The sequence below is a fragment of the Terrapene carolina genome, unplaced genomic scaffold (genome assembly GCF_002925995.2).
Source record: "Terrapene carolina triunguis isolate 2854851 unplaced genomic scaffold, T_m_triunguis-2.0 Scaffold629, whole genome shotgun sequence".
Classification (NCBI taxonomy): Eukaryota; Metazoa; Chordata; order Testudines; family Emydidae; genus Terrapene; species Terrapene triunguis.
Window position 1 is genome coordinate 6,527,823 of NW_020664980.1, and position 16,873 is coordinate 6,544,695.

At 39.8% G+C, this 16,873-nt stretch overlaps 1 protein-coding gene across 2 annotated transcripts in view; it reads left to right on the forward strand.

Annotated features, from left to right (window-relative positions):
• Positions 1-14,187, forward strand: part of RAPGEF6 (Rap guanine nucleotide exchange factor 6) — a 241,511-nt gene extending 227,324 nt beyond the window's left edge. For both annotated transcript variants that reach the window (XM_024213334.2, XM_024213333.2), the window contains 3 exons: positions 3,772-4,283; positions 7,571-7,882; positions 9,888-14,187. In XM_024213334.2, coding sequence (XP_024069102.1) covers positions 3,772-4,283; positions 7,571-7,882; positions 9,888-9,913 — 850 coding nt within the window. In that variant the 3' untranslated portion in view covers positions 9,914-14,187. The remainder of the gene's footprint in view (positions 1-3,771; positions 4,284-7,570; positions 7,883-9,887) is intronic.
• Positions 14,188-16,873: the final 2,686 nt, after the last annotated feature.

Consider the following 16,873-nt stretch of genomic DNA (forward strand, 5'->3'; position numbering starts at 1 on the left):
CCACATAAAATCACAGTTTTTCAGAACGCATACTGTTGCATTAAGGATAGTATTGCAGCCTGAACTTGGTATTTTCTTGTGTTTTATAGTTTAAAATCAAATCCTTCCAACTCTGTATTATTGCTATGTTTTAGTTTCCATAATTTTTTTGTGAAAGAAATATTTTTTGATAGAAGAGTTCAAAAGATAGAAAGGCAAGGGAATAAAAAATGCTTCTAACGTGATTCTGACGTGTTCCTAGATTCCATAACGTGTCAATATACTGTACATGTTAATGATGAATTTTATATATTATCCTTGATACTCATTTATAGCACAATCCAGGTTTTGAATGGTGATTAGCAATCATCCTTTCTGTATTCTGGATCCATATAAAACCAAGCTTAATCGTGCACTGACAGCATTAATACAATTTCTCATTGAAATAAATAGGTGCTAAGTAGCTTCCTTTTGAATCTTAGTATTTCTGCCATTTAAAATCCTCTCTACAAATGCCTAAGCCACTTTGTCACAGTCCCTGAGTAGGCTGCCCCTGAGGCCCTTTTGCAGCCCGGAGTGCTCTCCTTTCAAGTAGAAGGCTTATGCCTCCACTTCTTTTTAGGGTGAGATCCTGCAATCCAACCACGCTCCAACTGGGTCTCCAAGGTACACTCCTGCTTGCCAGCCATGTTATGTCACAGGCCCAGTAGGCTGGGAGCCCATAACATATGTTTGCAGTGATACAGAAACAGCTTCTTCAAAACAAAGCATGATTTATTTTGTCAAAAGGTACACAACACTTAGAAAAGTGGATATATAATAACAAAGAAATCTACATGCATATTTCCTTACATAAGCTTAACCTCTCTGTCCATAGCTTAAGTGAGTCTGGCTGATTCTAGCTCTTGGAGTTGGGTGCTCAGCTTACAGCATATTCTCTCTGTCTCTGTCTGTATGTCAGCCCCTCAGTATGCCCCTCCCTTTCTGCCAGGGGCACCTTTTAAACCAGTCGGTGTCTTTTGATTTTTTTAGGATCTCAGCCTTTAGCAAAGTTAACAGGTTTTTTTCCCTCAGTACCTCAAAGTAGCATCTCCCAGTAATGGTCTAATTGATTTCTTAGCTGCTCTGAAGGCGTGCACCTGAAACTGTCTTGGGCTATGTCTACACTACAGCTTATATCAGCAAAACTTATGTCGCTCCGGGATCTGAATATTCCACCCTCCCTGAGCAACATAAGTTACACCAAGATAAGCACTTGTGTGCACAGCACTATGTTGGCGGGAGAGCTTCTGCCGCTCACAGAGGTGGTTTTATTATGCCAATGGGAGAGCTCTCTCCCGTCAGCATAGAGTGTCTTCACCAGACACACTGCAGAAGCATAGCTGCGCTGGTGCAGCTGCGCCGCTTCAGCACTGTACATATCGATGTGGGCTAAGTTCTTGTTTTGTTTCTTGTCTAGGTCAACTCCTAGCTGCAGTCTGGGTTGAGTTCAAGAAGGTAGCAATACAAAATTGAGCAGGGAAACCAAGTCGCACATAATATTCATGAGAAATAATGTAGCCATTTTCCAACTTTATCACACACATTAGGGATCTACAGCCTTGCAATACTTTTATCTTAAATAACTTCGGTTGTAGTCACTGCATACAAACACATGTCAGTAACAGATCAATTTCAATAGGTGGGTTTTTTCTGCATTTCTGAAACATAAAAAAATCTGGTTTTGTTTATGGAAGATTCATTTTATTTTTTATTTTATTTGTATGTATTTTTACTTTATTTTATATTACATTTAATACTATATTATCCAGGACTGAAATGTAATCTGAAATGTTAATGGTTGGAGCTATGACTGTCCTCGAATAGCCATGTTATTGGGCAACACCATGGTACGTTTTTGATCCTTCTACATTCCAGACCATATTTTAAACCTGGATAATGTTGTTTCTGAGCACTTTGGGGTAAATGTTATTTTTAGGGCTGTCAGTTAATCGCAGTTAACTCACGTGATTAATTCAAAAAAAGTAATCACAGATTTAATCGCACTGTTAAACAATAGAATAACAAGTGAAATTTATAAAATATTTTGGATTTTTTTTTATATTTTCATATATATTGCTTTCAGTTACAACACAGAATACAAAATGTATATTATTTTTTATGACAAATATTTGCACTAAAAATGATAAAAGAAATTTTATTTTTCAATTCACGTCATACAAGTACGGTAGTGCAATCTCTTTGTCATGAAAGAGTAACTTACAAATGTAGATTTTTTTTTGTTATATAACTGCACTCAAAAACACAACACTCTAAAACTTTAGAGCCTACAAGTCCACTCAGTCCTACTTCTTATTCAGCCAATCGCTAAGACACACAAGTTTGTTTACATTTACGGGAGATAATGCTGCCCTCTTCATATTTACAATGTCACCAGAAAGTGAGACCATGCATTTGCATGGCACTTTTGTAGCCTACATTACAAGATATTTACATGTCAGATATGCTAAACATTCGTATGCCCCCTCATGCTTCGGCCACCATTCCAGAGGAATGCTGATGACGCTCGTTAAAAAAATAATCCATTAATTAAATTTGTGACTGAACTCCTTAGGGGAGAATTGTATATCCCCTGCTCTGTTTTACCCGCATTCTGCAATATATTTCATGTTATAGCAGTCTCGGATGATGACCCAGCACATGTTCATTTTAAGAACACTTTCACTGCAGATTTGACAAAACGCAAAGAAGGTACCAATGTGAGATTTCTAAAGATAGCTACAGCACTCAACCCAAGGTTTAAAGAATCTGACGTGCCTTCCAAAATCTGAGAGAGACGAGGTGTGGACATGCTTTCGGAAGTCTTAAAAGAGCAACACTCCAGTGTGGAAACTCCAGAATCCGAACCATCAAAAAAGAAAACAATATTGAATCATAGACTAGAATAATAGAATATTAGGTTTGGAAGAGACCTCAGGAGGTCATCTAGTCCAATCCCCTGCTCAAAGCAGGACCAACACCAACTAAATCATCCCAGCCAAGGCTTTGTCATGCCGGGCCTTAAAAACCTCTAAGGATGGAGATTCCACCAGATGGTGGCATCTGACTCAGATAATGAAAATGAACATGCGTCAGTCCGCACTGCTTTGGGTTGTTATTGAGCAGAACCCGTCATCAGCATGGACACATGTCCCTGGAATGGTGGTTGAAGCATGAAGGGACATATGAATCTTTAGCGCATCTGGCACGTAAATATCTTGAGACGCCGGCTACAACAGTGCCATGCGAACGCCTGTTCTCATTTTCAGGTGACATTGTAAACAAGAAGCAGGCAGCATTATCTCCTGCAAATGTAAACAAACTTGTTTGTCTGAGCGATTGGCTGAACAAGAAGTAGGACTGTGTGGACTTGCAGGCTCTAAAATTTTACCTTGTTTTATTTTTGAATGCATTTTTTTGTACATAATTCTACATTTGCAAGTTCAACTTTCATGATAAAGAGATTGCACTACTATAGTACTTGTAATAGGTGCATTGAAAAATACTGTTTCTTTTGGTTTTTACAGTGCAAATACTTATAAAGTGAGCACTGTACACTTTTATTCTGTGTTGTAATTGAAATCAATATATTTGAAAATGTAGAAAACATCCAAAAATATTTAAATAAATGGTATTTTTTGTTTAACAGTGCGTTTAATCGCACAATTAATTTTTTTAATTGTTTGACAGTCCTAGTTATTTCTCTACAAACCTGTGTATTATCTTTCTAATTTATTTTGTCTTCAAATTTAGTTGGTCACTAACTAGACCTGCTATAATCAGAGGGATGGCTGTCACATCTTCCATGAGCAATGAGGAGATCTCCCACGAGCATATCACAATAGAAGCTGCAGACAGTGGCCGTGGAAGCTGGACTTCATGTTCAAGTAGTTCTCATGATAACTTTCAGAATATCCAAAACCAGAAAAGTTGGGATTTCTTGAATTCTTACCGCCACTCTCATCTAGATGGACCCATTGCTGAAGTAGAACCCACAAACTGTTGCTCTGAAGAGACTTATTTGTATTCTGAAGCCTTTTCCAAAAATAACCGACAGTCAAAAGCCAGCACGGAACATGATCAATCTCGGCAAAGCTGGGCCTCCTCAAGCTCCCTGTCAGACACGTATGAAACAAACTATGGGACAATTAAACGGAGAGGGCTTGAGCACTCTACAGCGGAGCAGACTGAGGTTTTGGACTCTAAGCCAGCCACTGATGCAAATTATAAAACTGTTACTTCAAGTACAGAAAAAGGCCTGATAGGTAAGCCAAGCCAAAAACCTATGGAAGCTTCCACATCTGTTTTGCATTTTAATATTAAGTTGTTAAGAAATTACATCAGCAGATCTGGGGGCTGGGTTGCATATTAAATCCAGTTTTACATGTGGTTTTAATCATAGTAGTACCCAGACAATGTGTTTTCAAACCAACTTTTTTTTTTTTTTGAACTACGAAAATTAAAAGAATAAAGCAACATGCTTCCTTACAGCCTTATGGAAATGCAGGAGGCCCATGTTCAGGGAAGTGTCAGGCATTTCTGCATATGCTCTGTGTTCCTTTATTTCTCGAAACTCCTTTGAGATCACCTTTTTTTAACCCCCCTCTTTTGCTTCTGTCCCACACAACGCTTATTGCTGCACATTTTCCTCTGGCAAGGAGGTCTGGACATGCCTCCCGTGGGCATGTCCTTCCAGCAACCAGTAAGGGAGGAGGTTGACTAGTGATGCAAAGAGACTGAGCACACTGTGTCCATAACACTCCTGTCACAGGGAGCCCAGAAGCTATGCAGATTCCCTTCATAGCATCACGTTGCACTGCCTGCTGTTAGATTGCTTAGCCAACTGACGTTTGCATACTACTGGAGAAAAGCACACTTTCTCCTCACATAAAATATGCCTTTCAAAGGCATATTTGATTAATGTGCACATGCTCTTTCAGTGACTTAGTGAGTAGGGTTGCCAAACAACCAAGACTAAAGGAGTTGGGTAGCAAACAAGATTAAACATCAAGTAAAACTTTCTAAAAAATTGCTGAAGTTAGGGGGTGAAACTGAAACCCAATTTAATTCCTGAGCAGTTTGCTGGAGGGACTTACTTTATCATCATAGGGTAATTGCCTGAGCAGACTTATCCTTAGGTCACATGTAGGGTGGAGGCCTTCTCTTTTTCTGGCTCTATGGAAAAAGTGAGCTTGTCTAAGAGTGTTTTCGCAACCCCCCTCCAATTTACTTTGTATGCATTTCCTTCCAGTACATGCATACACACCCTGCCCTAGCCTAGTAACATATCCTAACTACTAGTTCACTCTTCATCAGCTCTGACATTCTGGCATGTGAGTCACTCAATGCAGTCTTGTTTATCTCTTACTAGGGTGACCAGACAGCAACTGTGAAAAATCGGGACGGGGGTGGGGGGTAATAGGAGCCTATATAAGAAAAAATCCCCAAAAATCGGGACTGTCCCTATAAAATCGGGACATCTGGTCACCCTATCTTACTCCTTTCTCTCTTGTTTCCAATTCTGTTTATGTCCCGCATCGCACACTTTTCTTTGCATGCAGCCATGTTGCTGAACTGTATGTATTCATTGTTAAGAAGCATTCAGCAACATAGTTCAATAGAACATGCACTGCATCCTATTCAGTGAAGAGGAAAAATAGGTGGATGTGGATCTTGGGTCACAAGTAGATGTTTAATTTTGCAAACCCTTCATCCACACTTCATTATATACATCACGTCAAAGATATTCTAGTTTTAGTTCACCATTTGTTTAGTCTGTTCTGGGGTGGGAAGATGGTTTCAGAGATGAGACTTTTGAAAGAAGAGAAGATCTCAGTGGGAACAAGACAGAATAAGGGAGTCTCTTAAGGCAAAGGATCGATTCAGTAGAACTCGCACTTAATTTCTCACGAAAAGCTATTAAACAATCAGTCTGTAAACACTTTTCACACAAGGAACTCATGCGCTTTTAAAATGCTCATTAATAGGATTGTTTTATATGCAGAATGGGAGTGGGGGTATTGAACCTTTTCTTACGTGGTATCTTAGTGTCCTGGTTTCTAAGTGATTTATATTGTGAGAAGTTACAAGAATAATGGAGATGTAACGGTGTGGATGCTAGTATTGGTGCTACATCCAACTCTACCAGTGGATGGCACTCTCTTGCAGTCAATATTAGTAGATAGAGGCACCTTTGGGAATATAATAAGAAAATTAAAGTAACAGTAATAATATTTTGCATTCAAATGTTTCTTCTTCAGAGCGCTTTACAAATACCTGAGTAAAACATGCCAGATTATCCGATAGTTTGTACTTTTTCCCCCTTAAATGAGGGGGATGTTAACACCTTTCACTTGCTGTAGGGATATTCACTTTCCTTCTTATCTGTTTAATAGCCACCATTCACGCGAGTGAGGATGGCTGGTTGGGACTTCCGGTTCCTTTGGCGCCAGAGAGCCAACTCATTAATTGGTTGGTGGCATTTCTCTTGAGGTGCTTGAAGACCATTTGCTGCAGGAGATGTTTGCTGCATCTAAGACATCCTCTTTCCTCTTGAAATTCATGAATTGGTCCCTGATTCCCACACATGGCTGTGGGAATAGCACTATCATTGATCTTTTTCAAGTAAAATTTTAAGGCATGTTTGATACTGTTTTCTTGAAAGATAAGAGTCATTTTATTTATAACCCTTGAGTTAGTCGACATACTTCACAAAAACTAGGGGTCACCCAATGAAATTAATAGGCAGCAGGTTTAAAACAAACAAAAAGAATTACCGTACTTCTTCACAGAATGCACAGTCAGCCTGTGGAACTTGTTTCCATGGGATGTTTGTGAAGCCAAAAATATTATGTACAATCTGTCTCTTAATGAGAGCTTCATACAGAGCTTTTGATTTCTTCCTGCAGCATAGAGAAGCGTAGACTATGTACTAGTATCATACTGCATATCAGCAAGTGTAGTAGAATCTTGTTACAATAAAGTCAGTTGTTTAAAGAACTTCTCTTTTGGTTCATGAACAGGGCTGGAAGTCAAGAGGTCTGCTTCCTATGCCTGACTCCACCACAAACTAATTGTGACCCTGGGCAAGTCAGTTAACCTTTCTTGTATTTCAGTTTCCCAGCCTGAAGAACGGAGGTGAAGAATATTTACCTCCCAGGATTACTGCAGGGATAATTGCATTAATATTTGTAGAGCGCTGTGAAATCCTGTGATGGATGTTGCTATAGAAGTGCAGAGTATTATAACTACTGTAATTGTAATCGGAGTATTTCAATGCATTTGAATAACACGAGACCATAGTTCAATTGAACTTCAATTGGCTTTTCACCATATGAGTTCAGTCAATTTGCTATTACAATGACTTTTCAAAATAAGTATAAAGTGTAAGTTAAAAGCATAAAAATCTGCTGCTGCTGTTATAACCAGTGTTTCTGCATTTGCCTTTTGTTATCAGTTTCTGTTTTGTCATTGTAACACTTCAGTTTTTTTTTAATGTTTTGTTTCCTTTGTTTTCTTCATTAACATTTCCATTGCTTATTTCTTGTACCAGTGTACTGTGTCACCTCACCTAAGAAGGACGATAGGTATAGGGAGCCTCCGCCCACCCCTCCAGGATATATGGGGATTTCTTTAGCGGACATAAAGGAAGGATCACCCCATCACCCACACTTAAAGCCTCCAGACTATAGTGTGGCAGTGCAGAGGTCAAAGATGCTACCTAGTGACCTCTCTAGACTTTCATCAGCTTCTCTCAGTAGTGAACCAGTGGCCTGTATTTCATCGAAGATGCCTCAATGGCATAAACGGCAACCGTCCCATCCTAAACTAGCAGATATGACTGACGCAGATAGTGAAGAGGATGGTATGTTAACTAACTTGATAGATGTTAAATGAACTGCTATGTAAATCAAGTCTCAGTACTGTGCTAAGTGTTACCTCAGAATGATGTTCTTGAGTTGTTCTCAGTAATTCTTTGAGATTGAAACTGTTTTTAAAGAAAATGTATATGTTCAAATTAAGTGTGCCTTTGTGTTTTAAAAAGCACATGTCACTAAATGGGTTCTTTATCAAAATGTGTGAGATTTACAAAAGTGTAATTAAGATACTCATGATCAGCGGTTCTCAAACTGTGGGTCGGGACCCCAAAGTTGGTCATGACCCTGTTCTAATGGAGTCGCCAGGGCTGGCGTTAGACTTGTGGGGCCGGGGCTGAAGCCAAAGCCCAAGGACTTCAGCCCTGGGCAATGGGGCTCAGGTTACAGGCCCTCCACTTGGGGCTGAAGCCCTTGGGCTTCAGCTTTGGCCTCCCCACCCAGGGTGGTGGGGCTCAGGTGGGTTCAGGCTTTGGTTCCCCCTCCTGGGGTCACGTAGTAATTTTTGTTGTCAGAAGGAGGTTGCGGAGCAATCAAGTTTGAGAACCCCTGGGCTAGATTCTATATAGTGCTATCTTCCCCTTCAATTCTATATCTTTTATTTGAGCAATTCTGATGCCTTAAAAGGACACTGTCAGGTTAAAAATTATATTTAAAAAAATACCATCTTGGGTTATTAATTCTTGCAGAATATTTGAAATCCTAATTATGATTCACTTCTTTGCATTTCTCTCAATCTGGACAGTGGAAACAAGGTTGTTCCACTTTTGGTTTTTCTTCCATTTCTGGTTGGTTTACATTGCAGTTGTCATGTGAAAATGTTGCAAGAGAATGTTTTAAAGCATTTTTGGAACAAAATAAATTAATGGAAACTTTTTTGTTGCTCTTAGGTTTTGTAAAAGTTTGTTTGGGCCAAACTTGAGTTGACAGTGCCTTCTTAAACTAAATTCTTCTACATCCTTGTTTGAAGTGACTGTCAATACTGCCATAAACAATCCTTGCTGCTTTCAACAATATACACTGCTACCTCAATATAATGCGGCCTGATATAACACAAATTCGGATATAATGCGGTGAAGCAGTGCTCGGGGGGGAGGGGGGGGCTGCGCAGTCCAGTGGATCAAAGCAAGTTCAATATAACGTGGTTTCACCTATAACGCGGTAAGATTCTTTGGCTCCCGAGGACAGCGTTATATCGAGGTAGAGGTGTATATGTAAAGTATTATGCTTCAGAAAGCTGTTCCTGTATTTGTAAAAGATCACTCCATACTAATGTATCGGTGCTATTCTTTCAATCTCCCAATGTGTTATGCATTAGTATTACCAATCCTTTCCCCCACTGTCAATGAACTGAAGCTTTTGAATTAGAATATAGTACTGACTTGCTTAAATTTCCATCTGGCTTAAAAACAACATGCATTTAGAGTCAAAGCCTTTGTGATATAAGGCAATCCTATTTTTGCATTGCATGATATTAGATCATTCTGTGGTGTATATTACTCTCGTATACCATGATGCCAACTCATGAGCTATGAGATAAAAAGATAATGATACAAAGAGGCCAAGCAACATTTTCTTCCAAATTTTTGCAATGAAACTTATTGTACAGGTCTAGATATTTTTCCTTTTTAGTTTTAAAATGCTTGGATAACTTTTATCATTTTAGAAAATTGCTTGCTCCTCCCCCCGTCCCATTCTGCATGGTTTGGAGTCACTGGAATGCATTTTCCAGTGCATTCAAAGTAATATTTTGAGAATACGCAATTTCATCTTTTTCCATGTATCTTCATCAAATGGCTAAGAAACGTGTAGGATGGTAGAGGAACTTTTTGAAGAAGGATATTTATTTCATTCTGGTCATTAGATTCTGAAAGCATTACATGGCAGTACAATCTCCAGTAAACGGTGGGGCTTGGTCAACATATTGAATAATGTACTGTATGTTCATGGCAGATGTCTGATGTAACAATTTACAATGTTTTTCTTGTTTTACAGAAGATGAACAAGTATCAGCAGTCTAACCATTGGGCTATCTATGAAAACCACTTCAAATCACAGGGGACATGGGAATATGAACCATATGATTGTTAGCTAATGCTGACAACTTGCTGCTACTAACCTCAAAAGTTGTATTTGCCTCAGTCGTGGACAATGTGAACCTGGCTGGATCATAAATCTCTCTAACTTACTTCACTCTACCACAGTCAGCTACCACAGCCTAAGAAAACTATTTATGCCTGTGATATAAATACCAGTTTCCAAGGAGTACAGACTACCTGAGGACTGAAATCAGTATGATGAGAAGGACCAATCTTAGTACATTGGGACCACCAATTGTCAAGAACCACTTGAAACTTGGAAGCATTCTTCTGTATAATACCTTATAATCCTTTGGTAGATTTCTGTGATGTATACTTTCCACATGACCATTATAATTCTAAAATTAAGAATGTTATTTTACATACATAAGCAAAATTGGGGACACTGCGGCAGTATCTGAAAAAGTAATTTATTTATTTGGAGTTTATGGAGGGTTTTCTTTTATTTGTACTGGGAGTGCTCTTGTTGGCTAGTGTGAACACTGACAAAGAAAATGGGTACTAACTTAGATACATGTCAATATTCTTTGTGCTATTGAAACAGACACAGGTAATGGGCCTACTAACTCATTTAGAAATACCCGGATTTTGGGTGTGTACTTAATGTAAATGGAATAAAGAATTTGGAAGTTAATGTGCATACAGCAATGAAACACTGCCATCTCTTGGTCCTGCTCTAGAAAACCCTAAAAAATATCTGTGGAAGTCTTTAACTATCAGCCTGCTGGGAAAATAACTGGAGTTCTTCTCCCGCATTCCCCCAGATTAAAGGTTTGAAACATGGAGGCTGTAGTTCCTGTGAAATTATTTGGTATGTTCAAAACTTTCCAAGTAGGACGGTAAACAAATGTTGTACTGCATAGTGCAGCATGTAAATCCATTGTTAGCAATAGAAAGGAAAATTAGTGCTCTGTGGGTTCTGTGATCATCCTATATTTTTTTTTCTACTTGTACCAAAATTCAAGTATTTTAGGTACTGGAATTATTTAAAAGGAAAATTGTTACCACTCCCATTATGGAGTAGGTAGAAAGTTTATTAATATAGCATTTTAACCATAGGCCATTGCACATAATACAATAAATAAATACAAATTTAATATCAACACAAGCCATTATGGAATAATATTTGTGAAAGTGAACATTTGAGATATAGTACAATATAGTGTATAACTGATTCTGAAAACCTACCGCATTCATCCAATGAATTAGATTAGAATGTTTCAAGTTTTAGAGTGAAATGCTGGCCCAGTTGTAATCAGTGGGGGGGTTTTACTTGGATGGAGCCAGGATTCATGTTCTTTTTGTACAATTAGGGTAAGCTAAGTTGCTTGCTTTAACTTTACTTAGCCAACCAGAGCACATGGGGTAAAACTGGAAATACCTGCATTTTCTTTCTCGTTCTAGCACAGGATAACCCAATCAAATAATATAATTGGAGATGAATGTGTGGATCTGTGTTTTAACATTTTACTTGTAAATCTTAATGAGGATGTTTACAGACTAAGTTAGATAGATGTTTGTCATTTTACAGGTGCCTCAAAGAACGTATATATTACGTTATGAAGAGTTTTAAAATTTCTTTTTTTGTTTTTCCTGGTGTAGGGCAAATGCAGCATTTTCTAAAAATGACACAAGTACCAAAAACAACCCAAAGCATTTGATGTGCATCACCCATATCTACTTGGGGCTGATGTTGACAAACATGAGAATGTGTTCGATCAAACTTTTGCTTGTGTTCATGTGTGTGCCAGATTTAATATTATTCTGTGGCTGGAATGTACCCTGTATTGGTCCTTGTATCCTGAAGTCCTAAATCAGTCGAGAGCAGTAATGTGGGGAGAGGCTTCCCAATTCATAATTAGTTGATTGACTATATGTTAGATTTTTTGGTATGAATATCTGAGTAAATAGCTGAAAAATCATATTGAAAAGCAGATTAGCTGTTTCTTAAAGGATACTTTCTTCTTTGTCAAGGCCTTAATGTTTACAATGAACTTGTGTAGGCCTTAATGAATCAAGATTAATATAAGTGTCAAAATGGTCTGGGGCAAAATGATTACTTTCAGCATATATAATGTTAACTTCTTAATCCTTAAAATGATGTCTTGCAGGATATAAATTGCAAATTCTAGTAATCCCACAGTAAACTGTAATTGTTTGTTAGCTTTTAAGCGGCGTGCACAATAGGCGTACCGTTTAATCAGAAAATCATGTGTTTTGTGCCACATAAATTAAGTCCTAAGGTTTCAGTGACCTCAGATATTGATTTGTAGTTTATTTCAGCCTGTTGAACAAACGTAAAGGATTAAGTCTTTGTTCTTGAGGTGACCTCCTTCCTATCTAAGGGCCTGATACTGCTTCCACTGATGTCAGTGGGAAAACTCCCAATGACTCCCATGGGAGCTGGATTGGGGCCTTCATCTGGTCCATTAAGCCAGCCATTTGATATTGATTACCCATTTAAACTTGGTGTTTGCACATCAACAGCATCAATCTGTTCAGCAGTACTTTTCAGGACATTGTTTTTAAAGTGAGTAAAAGTCTTGCTAATAATATTTTCCTAATAGACAGTACAACTAGTGTAAATAAATCATGCATAAACTATTGATAAATGAGCTACTTTTTCTGCTTCTTCTGACTTGGACAGTGTGGCTTGGCTCTGCTTGTCCTTGCTGTGACTTCGTTTGTTTTTTAATTCAACTGATCACATTGATCGGGGACAATAGCCAAATGTAGTGTGTCTTGTATGGATTTGAAGAGACATTATCCCTTTTTTCAGCTTTGAAAATTGTGAATTAAGACTGCTTAATTCGGGTTTTACGTTGTTTCATGTAAGTGGTATCTCATGGAACCAAAAAATGTGAGCTGACTTACCTGTACAGCACTCTGTCCCTTTTGATTTCTTTCTCTTACACAGACCTAACTTCTGCTGAGCAATTCATGTCCCGACTAATATTCTTCCTCCATTAACATTTTGTTGCTTCCTCTTTCACTAATTGTTTGTTTGCTCGCTCATAAGTGATGAGTGAAGGATTTGATTTGATTAAAACCAATTTGATTTTTTTGCCTGCATTGTGATATTTCATTGTGCTATTAAAAGCTCAACCTTCCAAATCATTCGGAAAGAACCTTCCCCAATCGTAGAACCTTTAACTTAACTGGCCTCCACATAATGAAATTAGACAACTGAGCTTCTGTTATATTAGTTTGCCTATCCCATAAATACAATTCAGTAAACTAAAGGGGAATTCCTTCAAATATTTGCAATATGCTTCCTTTAAGTGTTGGACAATAAGAGGAGTTGAATGATCAGCAGTCATTACCTGAGTGGGAATATGAGGCCTTTTCTTACTCGTGCTTAATCCAAACTCACTGAGTAGTCATTGGGGCCAGTGAGGCTTCTTATGTGGGAGATGATTGCAGGGTGAGATTCATAGCTTCCTTCTAATTCTTACAGGTCGTGATTGTGCAATGTGCCGAGTGTCATCCTTGCCCATTGAAGTCAATGGGAGATGGAGGTTGGCCAGCACTTCCAAGGATTGAGCCTATAGGAAACAACCTTTGCAGAAAGACTCTGCTTTCTATCAATAATTCTCTTGCAAAAGATAAATCTGAAAAGTCTTTCTTCATTCTTTCTCTCTCAGATCACGTGGTTGCAGACAACAATGCAAATATATGTCATGTTAAGCTTTTATATAAATATTAGAAATAGTTTTTTAAAAAAGATATACATTACTTACGACTGCCTTCAGAAAAACAGATTAGAAAAAAGGGATACTCTCTCTTTAGAAAAGCTTTATACATTATATTTAAAAAAGGGGAGAAAAACCCATCTTGAATTCCCAATTCAGCTTTAGCTTATGTTGTGCTTTTTTGTTTTATCTTTATTTTTATATACCTGGAATGCAGTTTAGCTTGGTATTAATAAAATTCTAAATATATGAGCATATTGGCAAAAACTGCACAGATGTAATGATATTCCAATAGCAATTGTACTGCACAAGTCAGTGATTGTAAAGTATTCCGTAACAAGCAATGTGTCTCCTATTTTTTGATACCTCTTACACTTATGTCTTTTAGAAAGACAGTGCCTCTGTATGCTTTTTGTATTTTTACTGAGTGATTGTAAATATTTGTTATATTTTTGGTTAAGAGAATGTTTAAAAGTACTGTTTATTATCCAATCTACTAATATGTTGGAGTCAATAAACAATCTACATACATTCATTGTTTTTAAGCTGACCTTCTTTGATCATAAAAGTGTGTAACCGAGCAGAGGATTCCACTGAGACAGAGTTCAGTCCTAGGAATATGCAAAGTGTGCAGTCAGAAGTGGCATTTTGTTGTCTGTGGCACCACCTTCAGCCCTGGTGAGGAACAGCAATTAAGTGAGTGTTTCTGTTTTAAATAGGAATAAAAATAGGACAGAGCAATGGGATTGAGGAATTTGGCACCTTCGGTGTTGGTCAGATTTTCTTGACAAAATGCTTAACCTTGGGTATGCAGGCAGAGTGACTGAGACTGAAACACAGAGCTCCTTGCTGTTCTGCTGCATGACTTCTCCCCTCTTCCACAAATGGGCAGGCATCTGTGGCATTGGGAGGTGGTAAAATGTTGCTGCTGGGGGCTGTAGGACAAGGGCCTGCAGCTCACATCAGGCCACTAGAAGTTTTGCCTCCAGCTGTGACACAAGTTAACTTAGGTTCAGTTTTTCCCACTAAGGGCTTGTCTATACTTACGGCTAAATGGGCACTGCTGCAATTGATGCAGCCGTGTCGATTTAGCGGGTCTGGTGAAGACCCGCTAAGTCGATGGGAGAGTGCTCTCCCGTCGACGTCTGTACTCCAGCTCCCCGAGAGGCGGAAAATAAGTTGGCAGGAGAGCGTCTCCCGTCGACACAGCGCGGTTGTGTAACTGAGGTAGTGTAATTTAGGTCGACTTACAGCTTTAGTGTAAACCAGCCCTAAGTTTGTTTTCCCCTTTGAATTTGCATTGTTTTTTTCTACAGTAGTGACCTCCTTCCAGCCTCCCGTCTCCCTCTCCTCAGTGGAGCTCACGTCTCCCTCTACTCAGTGGAAGCCCTGAGGCACTAATCCTCTGGATCCTCTGGTGCAGCACCTCACTACCAGGTGCCCCACCCTCACAACCACGGAGGTGGTTCAGGAAGTGCTATACTTGTACAGCAACTTTCAGGAGCAGCTATGGGCGAGCTGTGGCCTGTCTGCTTCCAACCAATCCTCATTCGCCCAGGGCATATGGTTTTGTGATCAGACAAGCATGTTGGGGCCTATTCCCCCTATAAAGCTGCTATGGGAAAGTGTAACCAGGAGCACCAGTTTTGCAAATGAGGGACCCCACACAGTCTGCTCAGGGGTAAGTCTTACCTGTTCCCGAGGCACCATGTCCCAAAAGAAGCAAGTGCCCGCTTAAGGAACTAATTTACAACTTCGATGAGTAAGTCATGTAAAACGGGGTCTCAGCCTTTCTCCTGTGTGGTGATTTCTAGCTTTGCTCTGCTTCAGACTCCTTTCCCCTCGGCCTGCAGATAAACGCTCCTGGCTTTGCCCTACTGCTTCTGTGAAGCCTTGTCTGTCAGTATCAGAGCAGGGACTGCCCCCAGACTCTCACTGTGCTAGGGAAAGGGCTCTGTCTCTCCCAAGCAGGAAGGGATCTCCCCACCTCCCACTCCACAGACTAATCTCCATGCTCAAGGGAGCACTCCAGGCAGGCTGTGCCCACAACAGAAGTCCATAAGGACTCCATTTCCCATGTACCTGCTCTAGCATGGGATTACAGCAGGGCAAGTGAGAAATGCCCTCCCATGTACAAAACACCCTCTGTTTTACTTAGTCAAGGCCAAGTGGAAGTACTGAAATGGGCACCAGACAGGTTGGAAAAGCAAGCAGGCTTCCTTCCAGACTCCCAGGGCCTCCTACTGTGCACTTCCCAGGTATTTGCCCCTCTTCAGTTGAATAGCCCCAGATTAGGACAAATCGTGTTTTACCTGCCTTCTGTAATAAACCACTGGTGGAAGCACTGCATTTAAAGAATAGTGGTACAAGTCTCCCTGCGCCCACCTGCCACTCCCCATGTGTACTTCCCTTTGGAACAGGAGGGCAGTGGCTCATAAGCTCAATATCTCAGGAGGGCAAGAGGTTCCTTCACTGCATGTTGTAATAATATAACCAATAAGACAAAACCCTTAACCAGTCAAAACAGAGGTCTCAAAAGTACAGGAAAATATCTTCCCTCCTAGATCCTAATTCCTACAGCCACAGTCTCCTGTTCAAGATTCTGGTCAGCCAGGCTCTTTCCTCAAGATGGACGCATTATTTGCTCTTCCTCTTCTTCTCGTTGAGCTTGAAACACCCAGCGGCCCTTTCCTTGTTTGGAGATTGCACAGAAGGGCAAGTGGATTATGTGGGTGGTTTTGCGCTCTCTGAGGCGAGAGTAAGTTGTGTCAGACTAGCTTCCAGTGCTGCAGAGCCATATCTTTTTACACAAGCTGATGCAGTGTTGGATATTATTTATTATCTGTAATTATTACAGCAGATAATACCGAAGTCCAAGTCATGGACCAGAATTCCATTGAGCAAGGTACAGGACAAAAAGACAGACCCTGCCCCAAGGCTAGATGTACCCAATCAGTGTCTGCACCATGGCTGAACATTCCCTGGGCCCTTTCTTTCCATACAGGGGAAGCGCTCACACTGACTCACCATCCACCCGTGAGGTCTCTCCTGGGGTTGAGAAGGAGCAGGCAGAGTCTAAACTTTTCTGTGTCGATTCTTGCTCTGCACTCATCACCATAATATCTGAGCGCCTTCCAGTAGCGCATTAAGCGATGCGACTAGCATCTGTCACGTGTTTTCTCAGTCCAGT